Source organism: Lichenostomus cassidix, chromosome Z (assembly GCF_008360975.1).
Source record: "Lichenostomus cassidix isolate B80296 chromosome Z, HeHo_3.0, whole genome shotgun sequence".
Taxonomy (NCBI): domain Eukaryota; kingdom Metazoa; phylum Chordata; class Aves; order Passeriformes; family Meliphagidae; genus Lichenostomus; species Lichenostomus cassidix.
The window spans coordinates 49,795,681-49,814,306 of record NC_139511.1 but is presented as its reverse complement, the minus strand read 5'-3'; the positions used below and the strand labels follow the sequence as shown (position 1 = coordinate 49,814,306).

Sequence of the window (18,626 nt, the reverse complement as noted above, 5' to 3'; positions counted from 1 at the left end):
ACATAAACTTGAGCTATGCCTTATATTTAAGAATAGCATAATTGTGAAATTAGTTTTGCCTAAACTTTAAGCATAAGTGCTGTTTACATTGAAAAAGCAGACCGCTAAAAGCTATTTTGTCTCTTTTTCACTTCAGTCTCAAGAAATAAAAACTTGTATGCTTCCCCTACTACTTGGTAGAAAGGTACATAAAAATTAAGCGAGAAAAGAAGCAGTAACTTTGTAAACAGTGCGGTGACTACGAAAACACTCATTTTAATGTTTCAAACTAGCGGAGGTCACAATGAAAACTGGCTGCATTTCACACGAATCTGAATCCAAATCGCATTTTAATTTTTTATCCATATATATCTACCTACTTAGAAAACGATGACCTGTAAGATGGCAGGTCCAAAGCAAGCTGGAGAGCCTGTTGTTTCCCTAAGCCGGCTGCGGCTCGGGCTCTGTGTCCTCATGCGCACACGGAGACGACCTACCGGTACAAAAGCGCCAAGCGCTGGGGCGCGCCTCTGCCTTTGCGCGACACAAATGCGAAGCTGCTACAACCCGTGCTGCTCCCCCGAACAGCTTCAAGACCTACTGCAGGCCAGGTCACCCCCAGGCACCGCGCTGCCTGCGAGCGACAAATCGCCGTGCACGGAGCCTAGTGTCCGCGCATCCCTCGGCCCAGCGCCCCACGGAGATAAACCATCCCATCCCATCCCATCCCATCCCATCCCATCCCATCCCATCCCATCCCACCCTATCCCCTTCCCGCCGTCTCTGCGCAGCGAAGCCCGAGCGCGGCGGCGCGGGCAGGGCCGGCGGTCCCCTAGCCCTGTCGCGGGCTACAGGTACCCTGCTCCACCGCGGCCCAGCCTGGTCGCGGCGGGCGCAGCGGACGCGAGCTCCCGCCACAAGGCCCCGGCCCAGTCCCGGGAGTGGCGTAAGAGCCGAGGCTGCTCTAGCAGCGGAGACCGCGGCTGCCCCTTGCCGCGCCCTGCCCGTTCCGCCCGCGGCGCGGCGTCACCGGCCCGCGGCGCTGCCCTACCCAGAAGCTCTCCACGAAGTACGCCATCCCTCCTCCGCCGCCCGGGCCACCGGCGAGCCCGGCCGCGGCCGCCGAAGCCGCCGAGACGCGACGGAGGAAACGGGCGCCGCCGCGGCGTTCCGCCCTTCCCGTGACGGAGCAGCCGCCGCCGCTCCCGCCCCGGCCCGGCACCGCGCCTGCGCTCGGCCGCCGCCGCTCCTGCGCAGGCCCGGCAGCGCCCCGGCACAGGGCGGGGGCGGGCGCCCTCTGGCGGGGGCAGCGGCGCGGCGCGGCTGCGGAGGGCGGGTGACAGCCCTGTGACACACCAGCGGCCGCGGGCGAGGGGCAGCGCTCGGTGCCACCGCGCGCCGAGGAGAGGGCGTTCGTGCTGTTCCAAGGCTCTTCACTCACAGCGTGGTTGGGCACTGGAACAGGCTCCCCAGGGAAGTGGTCAGAGCACCGAACCTGACAGAGTTCAAGAAGCGATAGGACAACGCTATTGGGCACATGGTGGGATTCTTGGGGATGTCCTTCCCGGGGCTAAGAGTTGGACTCAATGATCCTTGCGGGTCCCTTCCATCGCAGCATATTTTATGATTCTGTGAAGTGACTTTATAACCGAGCCTCATTCCAGCCAAGTAGGGTAAGTAAGCTCCTTCAAAGCAGGTGATGATGACTAGACCTGCAGTGAATTTTGCTGATAAAGCATAGTCTACCCTCCCAACTGCATTGTCCCACAGGATTTTAGAGTTCCAGTGGCATGCTCCTAATAAAGATGCATCTCATCTAAAGCCAAAGTGTCTGGAGAAACAGATTCATTCAGACCTTCACCTTCTTCAATGACAGTTCAGTTTGTTGACCCTTCATGGACTCTCTATTGAGTACTAGCCAGTAGGGGTGATGCCAATTATTAGTCCAGAACGTAGAGCCACTCAAGGGCCACCTGTGGCCAGTCTGTACCTGGAATATTCCTTTTCCATGTATATATATATTTATATATGTGTATATATAGTCTTTAGCAGAGTCAGCACCAACGGACTTTTTCTGGGACTCCAAAGAGTTCCTATTCTACTTTAATAGGGTGATGCCTTGCCTAAGACAATAGTTAGCTAGTTCATTATTGACTAAAAATGGAGGGCCAGGTCTAAGCAGCAATGTGAGGGGCTGCAGCTCATTGTCCAATGCAAACATGTGGTAAGCGCTTTGTCCCAACTTGACCCATGGTTTTGTCAGCACAACATTTTATCTAAAGCAGAAAAAGTAAGAAGCTCATATTCTTAGCTAGGTGTTCAAGGGGCTCCCTTCCACGTTACAGAAACCCTATTCATTTTGGTTCTCACCTGCCTTCATCTTGACTCTGATGGTTTTTGTACTTTGTTCTGTATGTTATTAGGTAAGGCATAGATAAGAATATTCAAGTCATCCCTAAGAATCTGATGAACTCACCAACTTGTAGCAAATTTATGCTGAGTAAAGACTTTGGTGAAAGAAAATGGTTAGGAAAAACACAGTTCAGAAGTTCACAGAGCTATAGAATTTCATCTACCTTTACCAGAGATACTTTAGTGGAAGATGAACAGTATCATTCTGAAATGGTATTACAGTTACTGGTAAGTGGCTCTAGCTTTAGTCCATCACTTCTGTTGCTCCGTCTTCTTTCTGGCAATATTCTCCCAAAGTTCCAATACATGCAAAGCTTGATAATTTGCCAATGCAGAGAAAGCTTCTGTATCCCTTTCATAGTACAAATTTCTTTAAAAGTCCTATGACTGTTAGATCCATATCTCTCTTTTGATAGGAGAATAAGCATGTGCACTGTCATTTTAAACAGTAATAACATGCTGTACGACTACATTTGAAGAAAGCTTGTTTATTCCTCTTTTTACTTAATATGAGTAAGTTGTCTGCATGGTGATCTGATCTGAAGAAAAGGATATGATTATAGAACATTTTGTGGTGTGCATTGCAATCTGTAAGGATGTACACCAGAGCAAACAATAGATAAATGCTGCATGAGCAGAGCTGAAGCTTTCTATTCCATAGCAGATTAAAAAAAACTCCTTTCACAGGGACAGACACTATGCTATGATGGAAGGAGTCTCCATCACTTCTACATTTCACAGAAAAATTCCCACCTTCCATATTTCAAAGCTATACAGCACTCCCTTAAGTGCTCCTGTATCTAGAGGTGAAGCAACTGCTGAAGCTCGTCTTCAGTCTACCATGACAGAATTATCAAACCCATCCTCATGTTTTCAACAGCTTTCCACATAAATTTGAGTGAAATGTACAGTCTTATTATTAAGGCTTGCTCCAACATAGGTACAGTTATATAAAAAACCACTTTGATACAGATTATGATCATAATCAATAGTTACATTCTGAGATTTTTCTACATAGAGAAATCCATAGTGGATTACTAAATGCAGAGAAAATGTCTCTTATTCTGTAAATTCCTGATCTGCATGTTAGAGAAGTCTTTGAAAATACTTTGTAACAGCATCATTTATAGTTCTTTAATGTTATCTTCTTCCCCAGGTATTGGCTCCTAAAGACAGGATACTAGGTTAGGTAGACTCTTTGTTTGTCCCAGTACAGTCACTATTTTGTTCTCCTGGTGTAATGGAGGCAGAGAAAGGGACATTAATTTAAAAGCCATAAATACACAGTGAGTCCTCTAGAATGAAACAAGAATTCCTTGCATATTTTCAGTAGTGTTAACAGAAGATCCAAATAGTTTTCTGGATTGCAGATTTTTTTAATGGTTAAAAAAAGCTGTTCCTCTTGTCAGCTATATGAGTGTAAGGTTAAAGAACCACAACAACAAACCTCACTGGAAGGGTATGAAGAACTAAAGAGACGTCTTAGCTATACTAGTTCACTAGTTATATTTTATTTAAATGTCTTGGTTTTAGAGAATTTTAGAAGAAGCACTCTGGAATGAGTTGCTTCCCCATATAGGCTTAACCAATTCCTTTCCACCAATAAGAAATGAATACGAGTAGATATAAGTGAAAAAGTAACAGTTTACTAACATTCAGAACAGCAACAGACAAAGAATAACAGTACATAACAGGTAGATACAATATAGTTAAATCTCACGGAGTACCACCCGCCAAGATGGCTCTCTGCAATCAAGCATGTGGTTCCACACACAAAGAGGAAAACGGTGTCAGTCCTCCTCCCGCTCACTGCTCTGCTTATCTCCCTGATGGCTGGAGCTCCAACTGGTATTCTCTGGATCACGGGGCTAGAACTCACGGAGGGACTTCGCCTTTCTCTTGGCAGTACACAGCAGGACAGGCAAGGCAAGGCAGCTGGGCTGCGGCGACTCGTGGTGGAATTTGCCCCGAGGCAGCCCAAGACCGCTAAGTGCAGCTTCTCTGAGATGAGAAAAAGATAAGAAAAAAACCAAACCCAAAAGAGAACCCAAAAAGGAAAAGCCTCTGTCCACAGTGCCTCGGCTCTACAGCAAGAAGCCAAGAGCTAAATCAAGCAGCCAGAGAGAGAGCTCTGCTTCAGCAAAAACGAAGAGCCCAGCAAGGCAAAAATTAGGCAGCAAAAGAAGCCGAGCTGCCTGCCAGAGCCGACTTTAAAAATGCCCGCAGTACCACCCTCCCCAGTTCCATTTTCCGGCTGCAGGGTCTTAAAGAGACAGTAACAACTTTTTTGGCACAGCTGGACATGTAATACAATAATATTTTGGGTTACCCATGGCAGAATATGCTAGTTTTTCAATAAGTAAGCTATTTGCCATATATATGGGTTGCATATATGTTAAAGGAGGCATGTAGCTCAGAGTTCCCCTTTCAGAAAAGCATGCCTGATTATGCAGTTTGCTATCTGTATCTCAATGTACACGTTCTCCCTTATTACCAACTTCTGGTTTTATAACAACATATTTTCAACAAAAATAAAGATTATGTATTTTCTTTTTACTTTCAGCAACTAAGGTAATTTGTTTTATGTCTAAGCCATCTGAAAATGAGTTATAAACACTAGGTAAAATAATGGTATTCAATTATTAGTAAAATCCTTAGCACATGAATGTACAACTGAACGTACTAATTTTAAGACAAAAAAGAATAATCCAAACAATTGCCAAAAATAATTCAGATTTTTTATAACTTAATGTCATAAGTTGACCTTTAAAGTCCCTTATAAATTAAAAAGGAGTCAGGAAACCAATTCAGGTAAAATACATACTGTTATACTACACTTTATCTTTAAAGAGGACGTGAAGAAGCAGATGGAGGCATTTTATATGCCACAACATATTTCATATACTGCACAGAGAATATGCTTTGAAAAACGCATTTCCTTTCTTTATTGTCTTTGCTAAAAGAGCTGTTCAAAAATTCACAGATATCTTTGAAAGACTACAAGCATCAGAAGGGGATGTAAAAAGCCAGGGTTGTTTACCACTGTGGTGGAGAACAGAAGATGAAGTGAAGACAGATGAATTGTTAGTTAAGCTTTCAAGAGTTGTTTAAGTCTGGTCAGTACCGTCAGGTCACCTTGTAGGATTTAAAACCCACCAGGATTATGTTCTAACCAAGCAGCTGTAGCTGAATACCTACAGACACTACCCAGAAGTTTAATAATTCACTTGCTTATGACCTACACTTTACCTTCATCACTACATATTTATTGCAGCCTTTTTGTACAGAAAGTGTAATGAAATCCCATAGGCAGAAGGTTAGAACTAGTAAAGCTTAAGAAAAAAATCTGCCCAGGAAAAAGAGATTATAAAGTTAGCAGCAAATACAGCTAACTTGAAATAATTTATTCAAAGGGAATGCTCCCAGACAATACAAGCTAAGCCCTTTTCTGAAATACGTGCACAAACTGAAAATGTACTGATAAAAGAGCACTGCTGAGATTACGGCCTACATTACACTTTGGGCAGGATCGGTGTTCCTAATGTTATTTCTAAGCATAAGATGAACAAAAATACTTGACCATAGAGTTATAGCCACGTTATTACAGTAAGAGATCGACTGAATTTCTTTCAACTTGGTGCAATACTTCATTAAAGTTATTTCAAGGTTCAGTTATTTCAGAGGGCACCGTTTTCTATATCCCTGGAATAATGTATTTCATCAGGCTGCATCATCTGACTCACTGTATAGTTAAATGCATACTTCTATTGATCCGGACACCAAGCTTCATTGTATCCCATTCATTAATTCAATTACTTAAATTATGAAGCCAATAGCATTGTTTCACAGTGAGTCACCTGGTGTCAATAGTCCACCTTTATATCTCTTCTGCCAAAAGCATGTCTCATCAAATCAACCATCAATCAAATGGAAGAATCAGAAAGTGTTACTAAACATTTGCTACAATAAACCAGAATTATTTAATGGTTGTAGATTCCATTTTGACTTCTTGCCACATTTCAGCGCTGCATGAAAAATTCTGGGAGATTTTTAATATATTCAGGAAGTGCATTACTATAGTCAGTAACATCATACAGAAGTTTTTAATCTATATTCTATCTAAGAGGGGGTAATAACAAGAGAAGTTGTTATGCTGCTGTACTCTCAAGAGTACATTCAATCATTGGTTCAATTTATACTCTTGATGCATTTAATATATTTAATATTACATACATGCTTTAGGTACTTACCTGCAAATGTATCAATGAATGAACTTGAAACAGCTCATTTATAGTAAACAAGTTAAAATAACCTAAATGAAAAAAAAAAGATTGGAGTATTTAATACATTGAAATTCAAGGAAAAGCAAAGAAAGATGAAGAAGAGCAAGCTCTGACTGTATAACCACTCAGTACCACAGTGCTCCATAGTACACCACCTGCTGAGGTGGTGTTCTGATCACAAAGATCTCCACTCTGGTTAGAATATACAACAGAAAACGTAATTGGTAGTAGAAGAGTGCGAAGCCAAGCTAGTAAGATTAGCTGGTACCTCAAGAAAGTATTCTCAATACAGCATAGTATAAGAACAAATGGTGCTTGCGTTCTTAATTAACCAAAGACAGCTTGTAAGTATAACTATACTAACAGAAGTGCAACTGCTTTGGCTTGAGTTCATGCAAGACAGTAAATGAAATAATGAAAGCTATTGTGCTATTGTTCTACACAGGTATTTTAGCTGTCTAGGTAAGAAGAAGCTATTGAAATATTCTGAAAGAAGTAAAATTATTTGGCTGTACAAGTCCTTAATTAGGATTGTCCATTAAAAATCAGAATGTCACTACGGACAGGATGGTCAGTGAATGGCTTGCATTTGGGCAAAAGTAATGTTGTGCGAAAACGATTCTTACCTTTGATTCTTCACATCCATAGATTGACACACTAGTGCCTACTAATGGCAGCCACCAAATTTAGCAAATAGAAGAAACGTGAAGTTCAGCATCCTTGTCACTTTGATAAAAAGCCGAATTCCTTCTGAAGATGTACAGTACGGATTTGGAAGGCCTCCTGCCTGCTCACACAGATGACATTGAGGTTTTTTTGTTTGGTTTTTTTTGTTGTTGCTTTTTGGTTTGTTTTGCTTTTTTTTTTTAAATTTGGTTTGGTTTGGGTTTTGTTTGTTTTTTTCTTTAAAAGGTACAGAAGCAGCCAAGATGCCTATTAGAATAACTAAACTCTGAGTTGTGAAGTCGGAAAATTGTCTCCCTTTTTATGGAATCAGCAACAGTTACACGACTGAGTGAATGTTTGCAACACAATGAGAGCTATGGTCTAAGGCTCCAGCTGGCTTCCAGCTGGTTTTGGCCCAATGATGACAACAGTTTTGGTGTACCAGGCCTTTGATAAGAATGGAGACAAGCAAAACTAAAATTGGCTACATACTCCTATGGGAGAGCACTAGAGAAAGTGATGCAACTATCTTACTGCCTTATTCTAAGGTACGTAAAGAATTTTAAAAAAATGAATTTTTACTTTGTCATGTAGTTCATCTGATCTTCCCAATCTAGAAGGAAAAAGTGCATATATTTACATACATAATTCTAAGATGTTTATTAAAGCATGTACATTACAGAATGAAAAACATATATGTAAGACAATGACCATCAATATGTTAAGGAAAAAAAAACTCCACCATGTAAGATGACCCAAAGCTTCCTTTTGAGATAATGATTTCATTAGAAGAAGACACTGAAAGATGTTTCTAGGAAGAAAATTACCACTTTAAAGTTTACCTGTAAAACAATTTTGCACTTTTTTATTTTTTATGGTTTAATTTAAAAGCAAAATCTCTTTTTAATGGTATTCTTAACTATGCTTTGAGTTTTCAAACTACAGAACTCTTTAGTTTTTATACTTGCAAGTCATGGAATCCTCTCAGTAAGTCAACATAAACGTAAAGCTGAAAGATAACTTGGGAAAACTGTAAATTAAATATACACTACCCTGCAAGTACATTCCTTAACAATAATTCCAGGGTAAAAGGACAGGTAAATAAACATAGCTTCTCTTTGTGTACTTTACCACAGAAATAAAATTCTATTTAGCATTTCTATTAAGCACAAGGGATGCACAGAGAAATAAGGGAAAATTTAACAATACTGGCATAAGTTACAGTAATACTGCAGTACTTATGCATCCAAATTAACCTGTATGCTCTAAAGAAAGGAAGACCTTAATTTCCCCTGTATAATTAATACAGGAAATTTATGACCATTCACTTTGCCAAGGGGCAGTAAGAAAAGGAAAAAATGGGTAAAACTGTAAGTAGAACAGTCCAACATTTTATTTCTATTTTTCAATATATTTTGAAGTATGGAAATATTTATTTCCATATATTTCAAAATTATAAATTAAGATTTGAAATATTATTTATACCTGAAGACATCTGTATCTACAGATAAAGATATATGTATAGATGTATAAATACCTCAATTTTAATTTTTACAATTCAAATTGAAATCTGGTAAACAAAGAGCTGATGTCACAAAAAAACCCCCTGAGAATCTCTGAATCAAAAAAAATTTCTTATATGCCATCACTTATACCTCTATGTATTGGTACATGTGCAGCATAATTGCATCTCTTTTCCTTAAATTGAATGGATTATTGGAAACAACTTCATTTTAAGTCTGTCATTATTCAGATTAACATTTGGAGGTCTTTTGGGAGGTTTCAACAGTCTACACTGCTCATGTTTTATGCAAAACAAGGGTAAATGCATGTGAAAGATCAATCCTTTATATAAGCAGTATGTTTCATTGTGAGTCATTCTGGGATAACAAAAGCTACCAAGAACTACTTTGTAAGCACTTAACATACACAAATTATTTTATACACACTCTATCCCTACTGAAATGTTTTTTCATTGAAGTACAACTTTAAATTAAATGTCTTTTTTTTTTAACAAAAACCATGATGTACAATGAAAGTTCAATCCTTTGCACTGTTTCACAGTCTTTGCAGTGTCATTCATTTCACTTACTCAAAATGTACTTTACCCTTTCAGTGTTTTTAAATACAGGTAGTAATTAACCCCAGACTCAAAATTAGAGGCCACAGCTCAAAATCAAGCTCTGAGCTGACAGTAGGAGATTTGAACAAAAATACTGACAGCAGTACGCTGTATAAGTACCCCAGAACATAAGGTGAGTGGGAATGGCTGTTTGAAAGAAAACAAAACTTCCCCCATCCCCTCCCACACAGCCACTGATGTGTTCAGCCACCAGGAACTGCTATCTGCTAATCAGCTTGGTCTCTACACTGCTGGTCCACAGCCTTCTCTTGTTTCTGGAAATCAAAGTCCTTCATTAAGAAGAGTTTCAGCCAAGTATGCAGCCATTAGTTTCTACTATAAATTTTATTATAGTAAGCGGTTTTATCAATGCATTTTATTGAACTTAGTCATTACACTGTATGAGCAATCTGTGCTAGACACAAGTCATGGTCTAAGCTGTCTACATGCTATTGACCAACTGTTAAATATTGGATGTAAACATAAAATGCTCAAATCAACACAAGTGGATTGAAAGAAACTGTTGTTTCATATTTTGATTTTAGAGACTCCTGTTATTTAAGTTCTATACAGACAGATCTTTAAATAGTTTGTATTACCCATGAAAGCTAGACAAAATTAGACTAAGATCACTGCAAATTTTGGTTCAAAATCTTGAATAATTTCAATTTATTTTTATTTTACTCGTTGTTTAATTATTCACATTATTGATAGCCCAGGGAATGAGTACAAAATTTTTCTCCCCTTTCCTATTTGGTCAGACTTAGCAAGTATCAACTGTTTCAAGAAACACAGTCAATGTAACACTTCTCAGTAGCAAAGCAGTTACCAGTTGTCACCCAACAAGGTTTAACTTCAATTCACCCAAACCTCCTTTTTTCTACATTGATCTGCCCTCAACCAGCATGAAGTATCTAACTTAAACTAACCTTAACTCATCCAAAGACCATTCTCTTTCAGATAAAATGAAGATCCTTATTTGAGAAATTCTAGTACTTACATGTGTGAATCAGAAGTGTACATTAGTGGGTCAGGCAAAACATAAATTGAACAATAAATTTTAATCATTCATTAAAAATTGGAATGCAACATCTATATTTAAACAACTTTATTAACATAGTCAAGCAGTGATTAACATTCACATCTATTATGTCACATCATACAAATGTAAATACAAAATTACTACAGTACAATATATATTCTCTGCATGATCCAAAATATTTGGTGGCCCCAAAAACTCTTTAAAATTCAGCAGCTTATCAAAAATTAAAACCATATTCTATTTAAAATGAAGTTCTGTTAGCACATAGGCAGACTTCAAGAAGTATCACTCAATTTAGTACAGTTTGAGAGGTTGCAGGAGGATATGTTTGAAGGAAACATTCCAACATTGTGGCAGATACAGAAACATAAGATTTAAAGCTTTCAAGCAAAACTTATACAACCTAAGTTGTCAGCAGAAAGATTCAGTCACCTTTCATTTAAAACTATTTTGTGTACTTCATCCAATTAAAAATTTTAGAAGTGTCTAATATCACTAAGTCAATGTACAACATAACTATCTATTTCTTTCAATGAAAAAAGATATTACACTGCAGATTTTAACAGCCAAATAAACCTCCTTTTACCAATCTTTTTATTCTCATTGCTGTCCTCACAAAAAACACCCAAGCCTTCTTAATTTTGTTGCTCACCCAAAATAAGGAAATAGATATCTAAAGCAAAAGTAGCACAATAGAACAAGTTTATAGAAAAATGATACTATATTGTAAGCGCTGAATTCTTTGAGATGTGGATTTGGCTTACTTAAAGCATACTGTAACACCACACAGGGATTCATCCTATAGAGCCATTTCGAACTTCCCTCATGTAAGTACATTCAAGCAAGTATCATTATTTTAGCAGAATATACAAGGCAAGCAAGAGTACTTGCCTCAGTTCCCCATTTAAAATAATAAACTAAAACTGGCTTGCTCCAACCATTAAGTGCAAAGAGCAAGCATCAGTGGCAGACAAAAAGCAGTTTCTATTGGAGAATACCTAGAAGACTGATGGATGCAAGTCATCCTTGAGAATGCATAGATGAGAGAAATACATAGCTACTGAACAAGCTTTATTTATTTAATGTGAGGTTATGTAATATTATAACTAATACATGTGCAAACTACATCAGCATCTATCTGAGATTAACTGCAGGATGTTTTGCCATTTCACTGTGGAGCTTAACCTTTATCTAAGATAAAAAGTCACCCTTTAGACCCTATATAAAAGCTCTACACATCTATCATCCTCATGAAAGAGACAGTATGGAAGCAGTTAGTGTTAAGTTATAATCCCTTCCTTGAAAATATCCGAGACAAAAGACTTCCAATTTAATGTTGCATTTAAAGCATTTTCAAAGAAATATTTCAGTTGTTTGAATATGGATACATTCTCCTTAAGGGAAGAATGTTTTTGCACCTTATCTGTTAATACATTCAATATGAATAATATAGGTGAAGCAAAAGTCATTATTGTCCCACAGTAGAAGGTTAATTTAGAGTAAGTTTAAGACAAGAGGAGCTGCCTAAATGAAATACGTAAACTGATAAAATTACAACACATTTTTATTAGCATGTGTTCTGAACAAAAAGGGTACAAGAGTATTCACCTGAGACAAAGCTAGTATTTGAATATTTCTAAGAAGCAATGAGTTTTGCTTGAGGAAAGCCACTTGAAATGTTAAAATATACATTTTACTATCATACAATATATGCAGTTTAAGTAATTAAGACTGATGCTAACACAGAAGTCCTAACAAAAAAAAATCACAGTGTGTACCAATATTATTAGTTACAAAATTTATGCTACTTCATAATTTTAAAAATTATAACCTATTACAAATTTTAACCTATTCTTCTAAAAGGGATCTTCTGAGTACAAGCTTCAAGGAGTAATAAACTAAAGCATAAGAATTAGCTTCTTACAATTTAAATATATACATATTCACTGATTTAGAAAATAATCAAGCTTTGGAAAAAAAATACAAAATTGATTATTTTTGCTTGCACTGGTTAAAATAATGAACTAGTCTAATCTTTTTTTCCAAAATGAAATGAGTGGTTTCCTGAATGTGTTATGAAAAATTTTAATATTGAACTTCAGTTAAGACTAATTTAACAGCAATTTTGAACTGCCAAAAGGATGCATTTATAAGGATTTTAAATACACTTTCTGTTACCAACTTAGGTTGATCAGCAGCTTTTGTTCACTCTCAGAATCCTTCAGAAAGGGAAACTCAAAACAGGCATATATAAAAACAGTAAACACTGACCTCCTGAGGTTCCTACAACAAAATTATTCAAGTAGAAAATCTACATCATTACTTAGCAGCGGCTATTTCTGTAGTTTAGCACACTAACAGCACTTTTTCAGTGTGTAAGGAGCAAATGAAGTAAGCCGTGCTTTTAGCATGCCAAGAGGCAGAAACACTGGAATGTAACAAAGACAAACTCACAATTCTACCAGTACAAACATTCAGTCAACATTCAAGAACTGTCAAGACTACACCACAAGAATTAAGATGCTTTTTATATATCCCATGATGCAACAATTCAGTTTTAAATATTAATGCTGTTTCAGAACTTCTCTTACCTCACATTACACCCTAAAAGGCCTCTGCAAATCTCTGCGCTATATTATGCATTAGGAATATGGTTTATTTGCTTTAAAATATACCGTGAGAGGACTTCCTGATGCAAAAGACTGTTTTGCCAGTACTGTTTATTTCTGCCCTTTTAAAGTATTTTCCTTGCTGTCACATATCAGATCAGTTCACATCCATACAAATACTTATTAAAACACATATGTACAAAAGTGGCATCCTAAGCTAATCCAAAGTGAGGTGGAGTGGTTTTATTTGGTTAAAGGGGCTTTCTGAAATTTAAGAAGTTTAGTTAAACCCAGATTTTAGTTGTTATGCTAATATATTATTTGGGTAGGTTTCCTATTCTACAAACTCTTAAATGTTCTTTCTCTGAAACTCTTCCTTAATGCTCAAACACACTCAAAATGAAAGCAAGTTTGGGTCTAAAATAATATCCCACCTTGCTAAATGTTGGGCAGGGGGTGTTCCCTTTCAAAATTTGGGTTTTAAGTTTTTTTAGTGACTTTTACTAATTTTTATCAGAGCTATTAGTTGAGAAAGAATTTTTGGTTTGCTATCAAAGTAATGTAATTTGAAAGCAAGTTATCACATGCAATTTTAATCAAATTGAATAAATAATATATATTGGCATTATCAAATGCATTTCATACAGTACATGTCCAAACTATTCTTCAGGCATTAAAATTTGCAAAGCCAAAAAAAAATGATTGGGGGGTGGGGAGGGAGGGAGGGAACATAAAACATGCATATGATCATGCATTGAAAAAAAAAGTCTAAACTCTTTAAACAGCATTTATAAGTTCACACTCACACAGCTCAAACTTCAGTGCAATGGCTAAATCATTCAACAGTCAAAGAACAGAACCATGCAAAGAAGAGCAAGTTCTTAAAAAAACCCAACCAAAAAAAGAAAAAAACAAAAAAAACCAAAGCATAAAAGAAAAACCATCCAACTAACAAAAAACCCCAAAACCAAAAAAAAACAACCAACCAAAAAAACCGAGAAACCCAAACAAAATAAATTAAAAAACCCATAAAAAAAAACAAAACCCAAAATTACAAACAAACAAAAAAAAAAATAAAAAGAAAAAGGAAAACAACCCCCCCAAAAAAACACCAACTAAACCAAAAACTGTTATCCAGTATCCATTCTGCAATGCAAGGGTGAGAAACTAAATCTACAAAAAGGCTGTTATGGCTTAATTTTATTTTGCAGATTAATAATGCAGCACTTGAAAAATGGAAAGGTGTGGCTTCACCTCTGACCAGCAGAGTTAAAAATCTCTCCATTTTCCTTTATCATCATGGGATACTCTTTAGGCAATCTAAATTATTTAAGACTTGCCACTTTCAGATGGACACAAGATCAAGTGTACCAGTTAGGATTTCACATTCACAGTACATAAGAAAATACACATGGAAGGAAAAGTAAAGGGTTAACTTAACAAGGATTTATTCACAGGAATACACGTAAGTAGAGAAAAAAAAACACAACAGAAAAGCTAAACAAATGAAATGAAGAGGATCCAAACCAACTTTCACTCTGTAGCTTTAAACTTGCACCCTTGTGCATTTAACTACATCACAAAGGGCCACCAACATGCGCCGATACAGTGTAGATACCCTGCATTACATCCATTAACTTAAACATCTCTTGAAGATCATGCTTTGAACAAAAAGAAAGCGTAGAAGGTAATACGTTGAGTGGGAATAAACACAAATATAGCAATCTTGTCATCAACTTCTACAATTGTCTTTACGTGCCAACTAACATTTACGCAGCCTTTAACAGGTCTTACCATGTAACTCAGTTTTGAGATTCTGATAAAATCACTAGTATATAACCATGCAGAAAGCACATCACACTGACAGCACAGAGGCAAATATTTTGCACAGCTATATCAGCTTTCCACATTGTGCAGGTTACACACAATACAATATCAATCTTATTCTTAACAGATCCTAAAAAGGTATTTCAAGGCCTAATTGTTAACTACAGTACTTTATATCTATATTCTTAATCAAAATAAATTCCACTGAATCTTAAAAACGAATTTTAAATGCAGGGCTATATTGAATTGGTAAACTGCAACACAAAACTGGCGCAACATAGGTAAATGTATACCAATTTCACTCTATGTGATGCAAGCATGCTACTTTCCCACTAATTAAAATTATTTCTGATCACTATGAGCCAGAACGCATGCCTGAACCTTAAACTGCAAGTTAAGAATAATGCCTTACTCTAGAAATTAAAACTAACAAAGTACAATAATAAAATCATATCCACTACCTTGGTTGTTTTTCTTAATGTAAAAATTAAGATGTCAATCTTTCCTTTGCAGTGTTCCTCTCCTTACCCCAAAAATGAAAGGAGTGACTTATTTGGCAGCTTGCAGGTTGCTTCATTTTGTCCAACTTAACCTTTATTATTTTATGATGGGGTTTCTATACTGTACACTGCAAGTGCCTGTTCCTCACACAGACACAAGCTGCATTTTAACTGTACTAACTTCGTTTGTGTAGTTCTTCATTAACATGCAAATACCTAGGAATCCCATCAAGCAGGATGAAATAATGTAGAAAACCCTTACTTAAAAAAACAGAAAACAAAAAAGAAAGCCTTTTACTGTTTGTGACCCCCATTCTTAGGTTTCCTTTATTGTGCGCAAAATATTTTTCCTCTTTACGTATCCCTATGGTTCAATTATATGGTTTCTTATTTTGGTATAAATCCCCACAATATTCCAGAATGTGCTGTTTTGTGACTAGATTCTTTTTTTTCTTCTTCACATCCAGTGCAGAGGTGTAATAGGAGACAGATTTCCACCCACAAAGGCTCCAGATGTTAAAACATTTCCCAACATCGACTTAATACAGTGACGGCAACACCTCCCTCCCGCCCCTCCCAGTAGGGTTGGGATTGTACTGTATTCCCTACTGGTTTACCCTTCCCCCCAGTAAAGGGTAACATTTTCCCTGGGTGCAGAGGCTCCCTCATAGTCTCCCAGACTGAAGGACCTGTAAAAGGAAAAGATAAAGGTATAATTAAATCTTACCTTGAACCTTTGACGGATAGGTACATAAACAAAGAGCCTTTTTCAAGCAGTAAGTGCCAACCTTTAACTTAAAAATGGATTTATGCCTAGATGTTCCTTTTTAAGTCTGTTAAGAAAGCAGCCCATTTGTATCAGAAAAATTATTATTCATGAAACAACAATATATGCTTTGAAGCTAAATGGACAGTTCCACTATAGTGCTAAACTTACATCTAAGATAAAAGCAGCCCTATAAATTCTAACCAGCTTTCCAATTTTTAGCACAAAATTATGAGTTAGGACATCAAGAAAGAGTATTCAACATATCTGCAACTAGCTGAGCAGCTTCCCTTTCAGCTGCATTAAACAAGATTGTCACAGTTTCATTGCAGCTGACATTGAGAATAATGACAGATTTTATCACTTTGGTTGCCTCTTCATCAGGAGGAGAAAACACCCTTATGTCAGAACTAAAATGCTCTCCTTGATAAGTATGTAGCTGTTTGAAATTTGTTTATTTTTTAATCCATTGTTCAGATTAAACATGTAATTCAAATAGAATTTTTTAAGCCATCGACCTGGAAAAAATCTGACTGACTTTTAAATAGTTGTCCATTCCAGCAACAAATAGAACTGCATGATTCACTCTCATGATGTCAGAACAAAAATTCTACTAGAAGTATCCAATTTGTATAAAGACTAAATGAATAAACTTAATTCACTCCCTTTTTTGGGGTAAGATAATAATCTCTTCACAATTGCTTTATACAATGTACACAGGTAGCATACAAAGCCAAGTGGTATATTAACAGAGCTACTCTGGAATGCACTTTCATTGTTCTTTTTGAAGTTGAATCATTCTCCACACAGAACTGTCTAACAATTCTGAATTTATGCACAAAATGGAACACGGCAACAATAAACACACCAGCCTCCCTCAAACATCAAGCTTTAGATCTACTGTAGTTACACATTAGGATAGCATTCTTTATTCAGTGGAAAGATTGTTTAGTATATCACTAGGAGTAAATTAGACTTCTCATAGCTAGTCTGTTAACAAACCTGCTTTCTCATCCTAGAAGAGTATTGCTGCTTAGACCACATCTGCGATCTATTAATTCATAACATGTAAGGTAGCCTGTGCCTTTAGTAGGATGACTTGAGGAGCGTATCCATCACTTTGTTTATTAAACTTGAACCAGCACTTTGTTATACCTACACTTCCAACTTTCTTGATTAACTAATGTGTGTATCATACACTCATCTTTTTCTTTATTTCTCTCTCTGTAAGAATAAAAAAATCAGAGAAATGCTTTTGCTGCAGCCACCATCATTCAGGTATACTATCATCCCTCCTTTCTTTCCTTCATATAAGAGGGAAAGACATCTCCTCCAGTGTAACTCAGCAATTCTAGACTGATGAATTAACTATGTTTCATATGATGCAAACAGGCAGGAAGTCCCAGCTCTGTTAAGCAAGCAAGATTCATGTGCTTACCTCTAATTATGGGACTGCAGCTACAGTGCATGAGGTTAAACTCCATAGTAAGCTGCAAGGCGCTCTTTTAAGGGAAGAGGAAACTGGTCAGAGAAACGCCTCCAATTCTCATCCCCAACTTGATTTTTAAATCCATGAAGAATCTACAAATGAGAAGGGGGAAGTCAAGATTAGCAAAAACCAGAGGGTACAGGTACATTATTTACTAGCCTTATATGCAGTAAGCCTCAAACTGCTGAGTTGTACATCTGGCAATTTGAATTCTCCAAATTCATATTGAAATGCTACAAAGAAACGAAGCAGAGCAAGGCCCTTCTCAATGTGTTTCTTTAAAGGGGACATAAAGATTATTGCTGCCCACATAAACTAGTGTGTGTATACATTTATATACATACATATTTAATGGTAACTTATGACCTAGGGTTAAGCCATTTCAGAACATCTTTCTGTAATTTTTTCAATTAATTTTTTGTCCATCCATCCATCCATCCAGCCATCCATCCATCCACACAGTTCATATGTGTTAGGACTACTGTGTTCCTGTTTATTTTTTAATAAATGCAAAGTATGTTGTGGGAAGTTGAGCTAAAACTGTAGCCAGCATTTGGCAGAATGAATACCTGCCAATTTCTAGCACAAATATAAAATCTGTGAAAGCTCTGTGTTTTGCATGCAACCTGTAAGATAACTTCACTAAAAATGAAGCTCTTAAAATCTTCTTTGTTTTGAAAGAATTGGGATCCACAACCAATGGCAATTAAAAGCCAGTGAGAGAGGAAACCCAATAATCTACAGGTTTCAGTCTGGACCTTTTGATGTAATAAATTAATTGAAAATTAAATTATACTATCAGAAAAAAATCTTAGTGTGTTATGGCTTAAAACAGCAAGTAAAAGGCAAACATTAGGACAAAAGAAGACAAAATTACTGTTTCTCATAGAAAATTATGCCAAGAAAATCTAAAGTTTTGTTTTCCCTTTAT

General features: G+C 37.2%; 2 protein-coding genes and 1 long non-coding RNA gene across 8 annotated transcripts in view; all 3 read right to left on the bottom strand.

Moving 5' to 3' along the window:
* The window catches only part of FCHO2 (FCH and mu domain containing endocytic adaptor 2), an 84,075-nt gene extending 82,871 nt beyond the window's left edge, over positions 1–1,204 (bottom strand). For all 5 annotated transcript variants that reach the window (XM_085043017.1, XM_085043020.1, XM_085043018.1 and 2 more), the window contains exon 1: positions 1,031–1,204. In XM_085043017.1, coding sequence (XP_084899143.1) covers positions 1,031–1,057 — 27 coding nt within the window. In that variant the 5' untranslated portion in view covers positions 1,058–1,204. The remainder of the gene's footprint in view (positions 1–1,030) is intronic.
* A 2,813-nt stretch (positions 1,205–4,017) lies between these two features.
* LOC146424862 (uncharacterized) lies at positions 4,018–8,802 on the bottom strand. The gene is made up of 2 exons (XR_014846822.1): positions 6,642–8,802; positions 4,018–4,392 (listed from the first exon to the last, which is right to left on the bottom strand). It is a non-coding gene; the product is annotated as an uncharacterized LOC146424862 (long non-coding RNA).
* Positions 8,803–14,537: 5,735 nt separating this feature from the next.
* The window catches only part of TNPO1 (transportin 1), a 69,193-nt gene continuing 65,104 nt past the window's right edge, over positions 14,538–18,626 (bottom strand). For both annotated transcript variants that reach the window (XM_085043341.1, XM_085043340.1), the window contains 2 exons: positions 17,645–17,787; positions 14,538–16,129 (listed from right to left, as the gene is read on the bottom strand). In XM_085043341.1, coding sequence (XP_084899467.1) covers positions 17,680–17,787 — 108 coding nt within the window. In that variant the 3' untranslated portion in view covers positions 14,538–16,129; positions 17,645–17,679. The remainder of the gene's footprint in view (positions 16,130–17,644; positions 17,788–18,626) is intronic.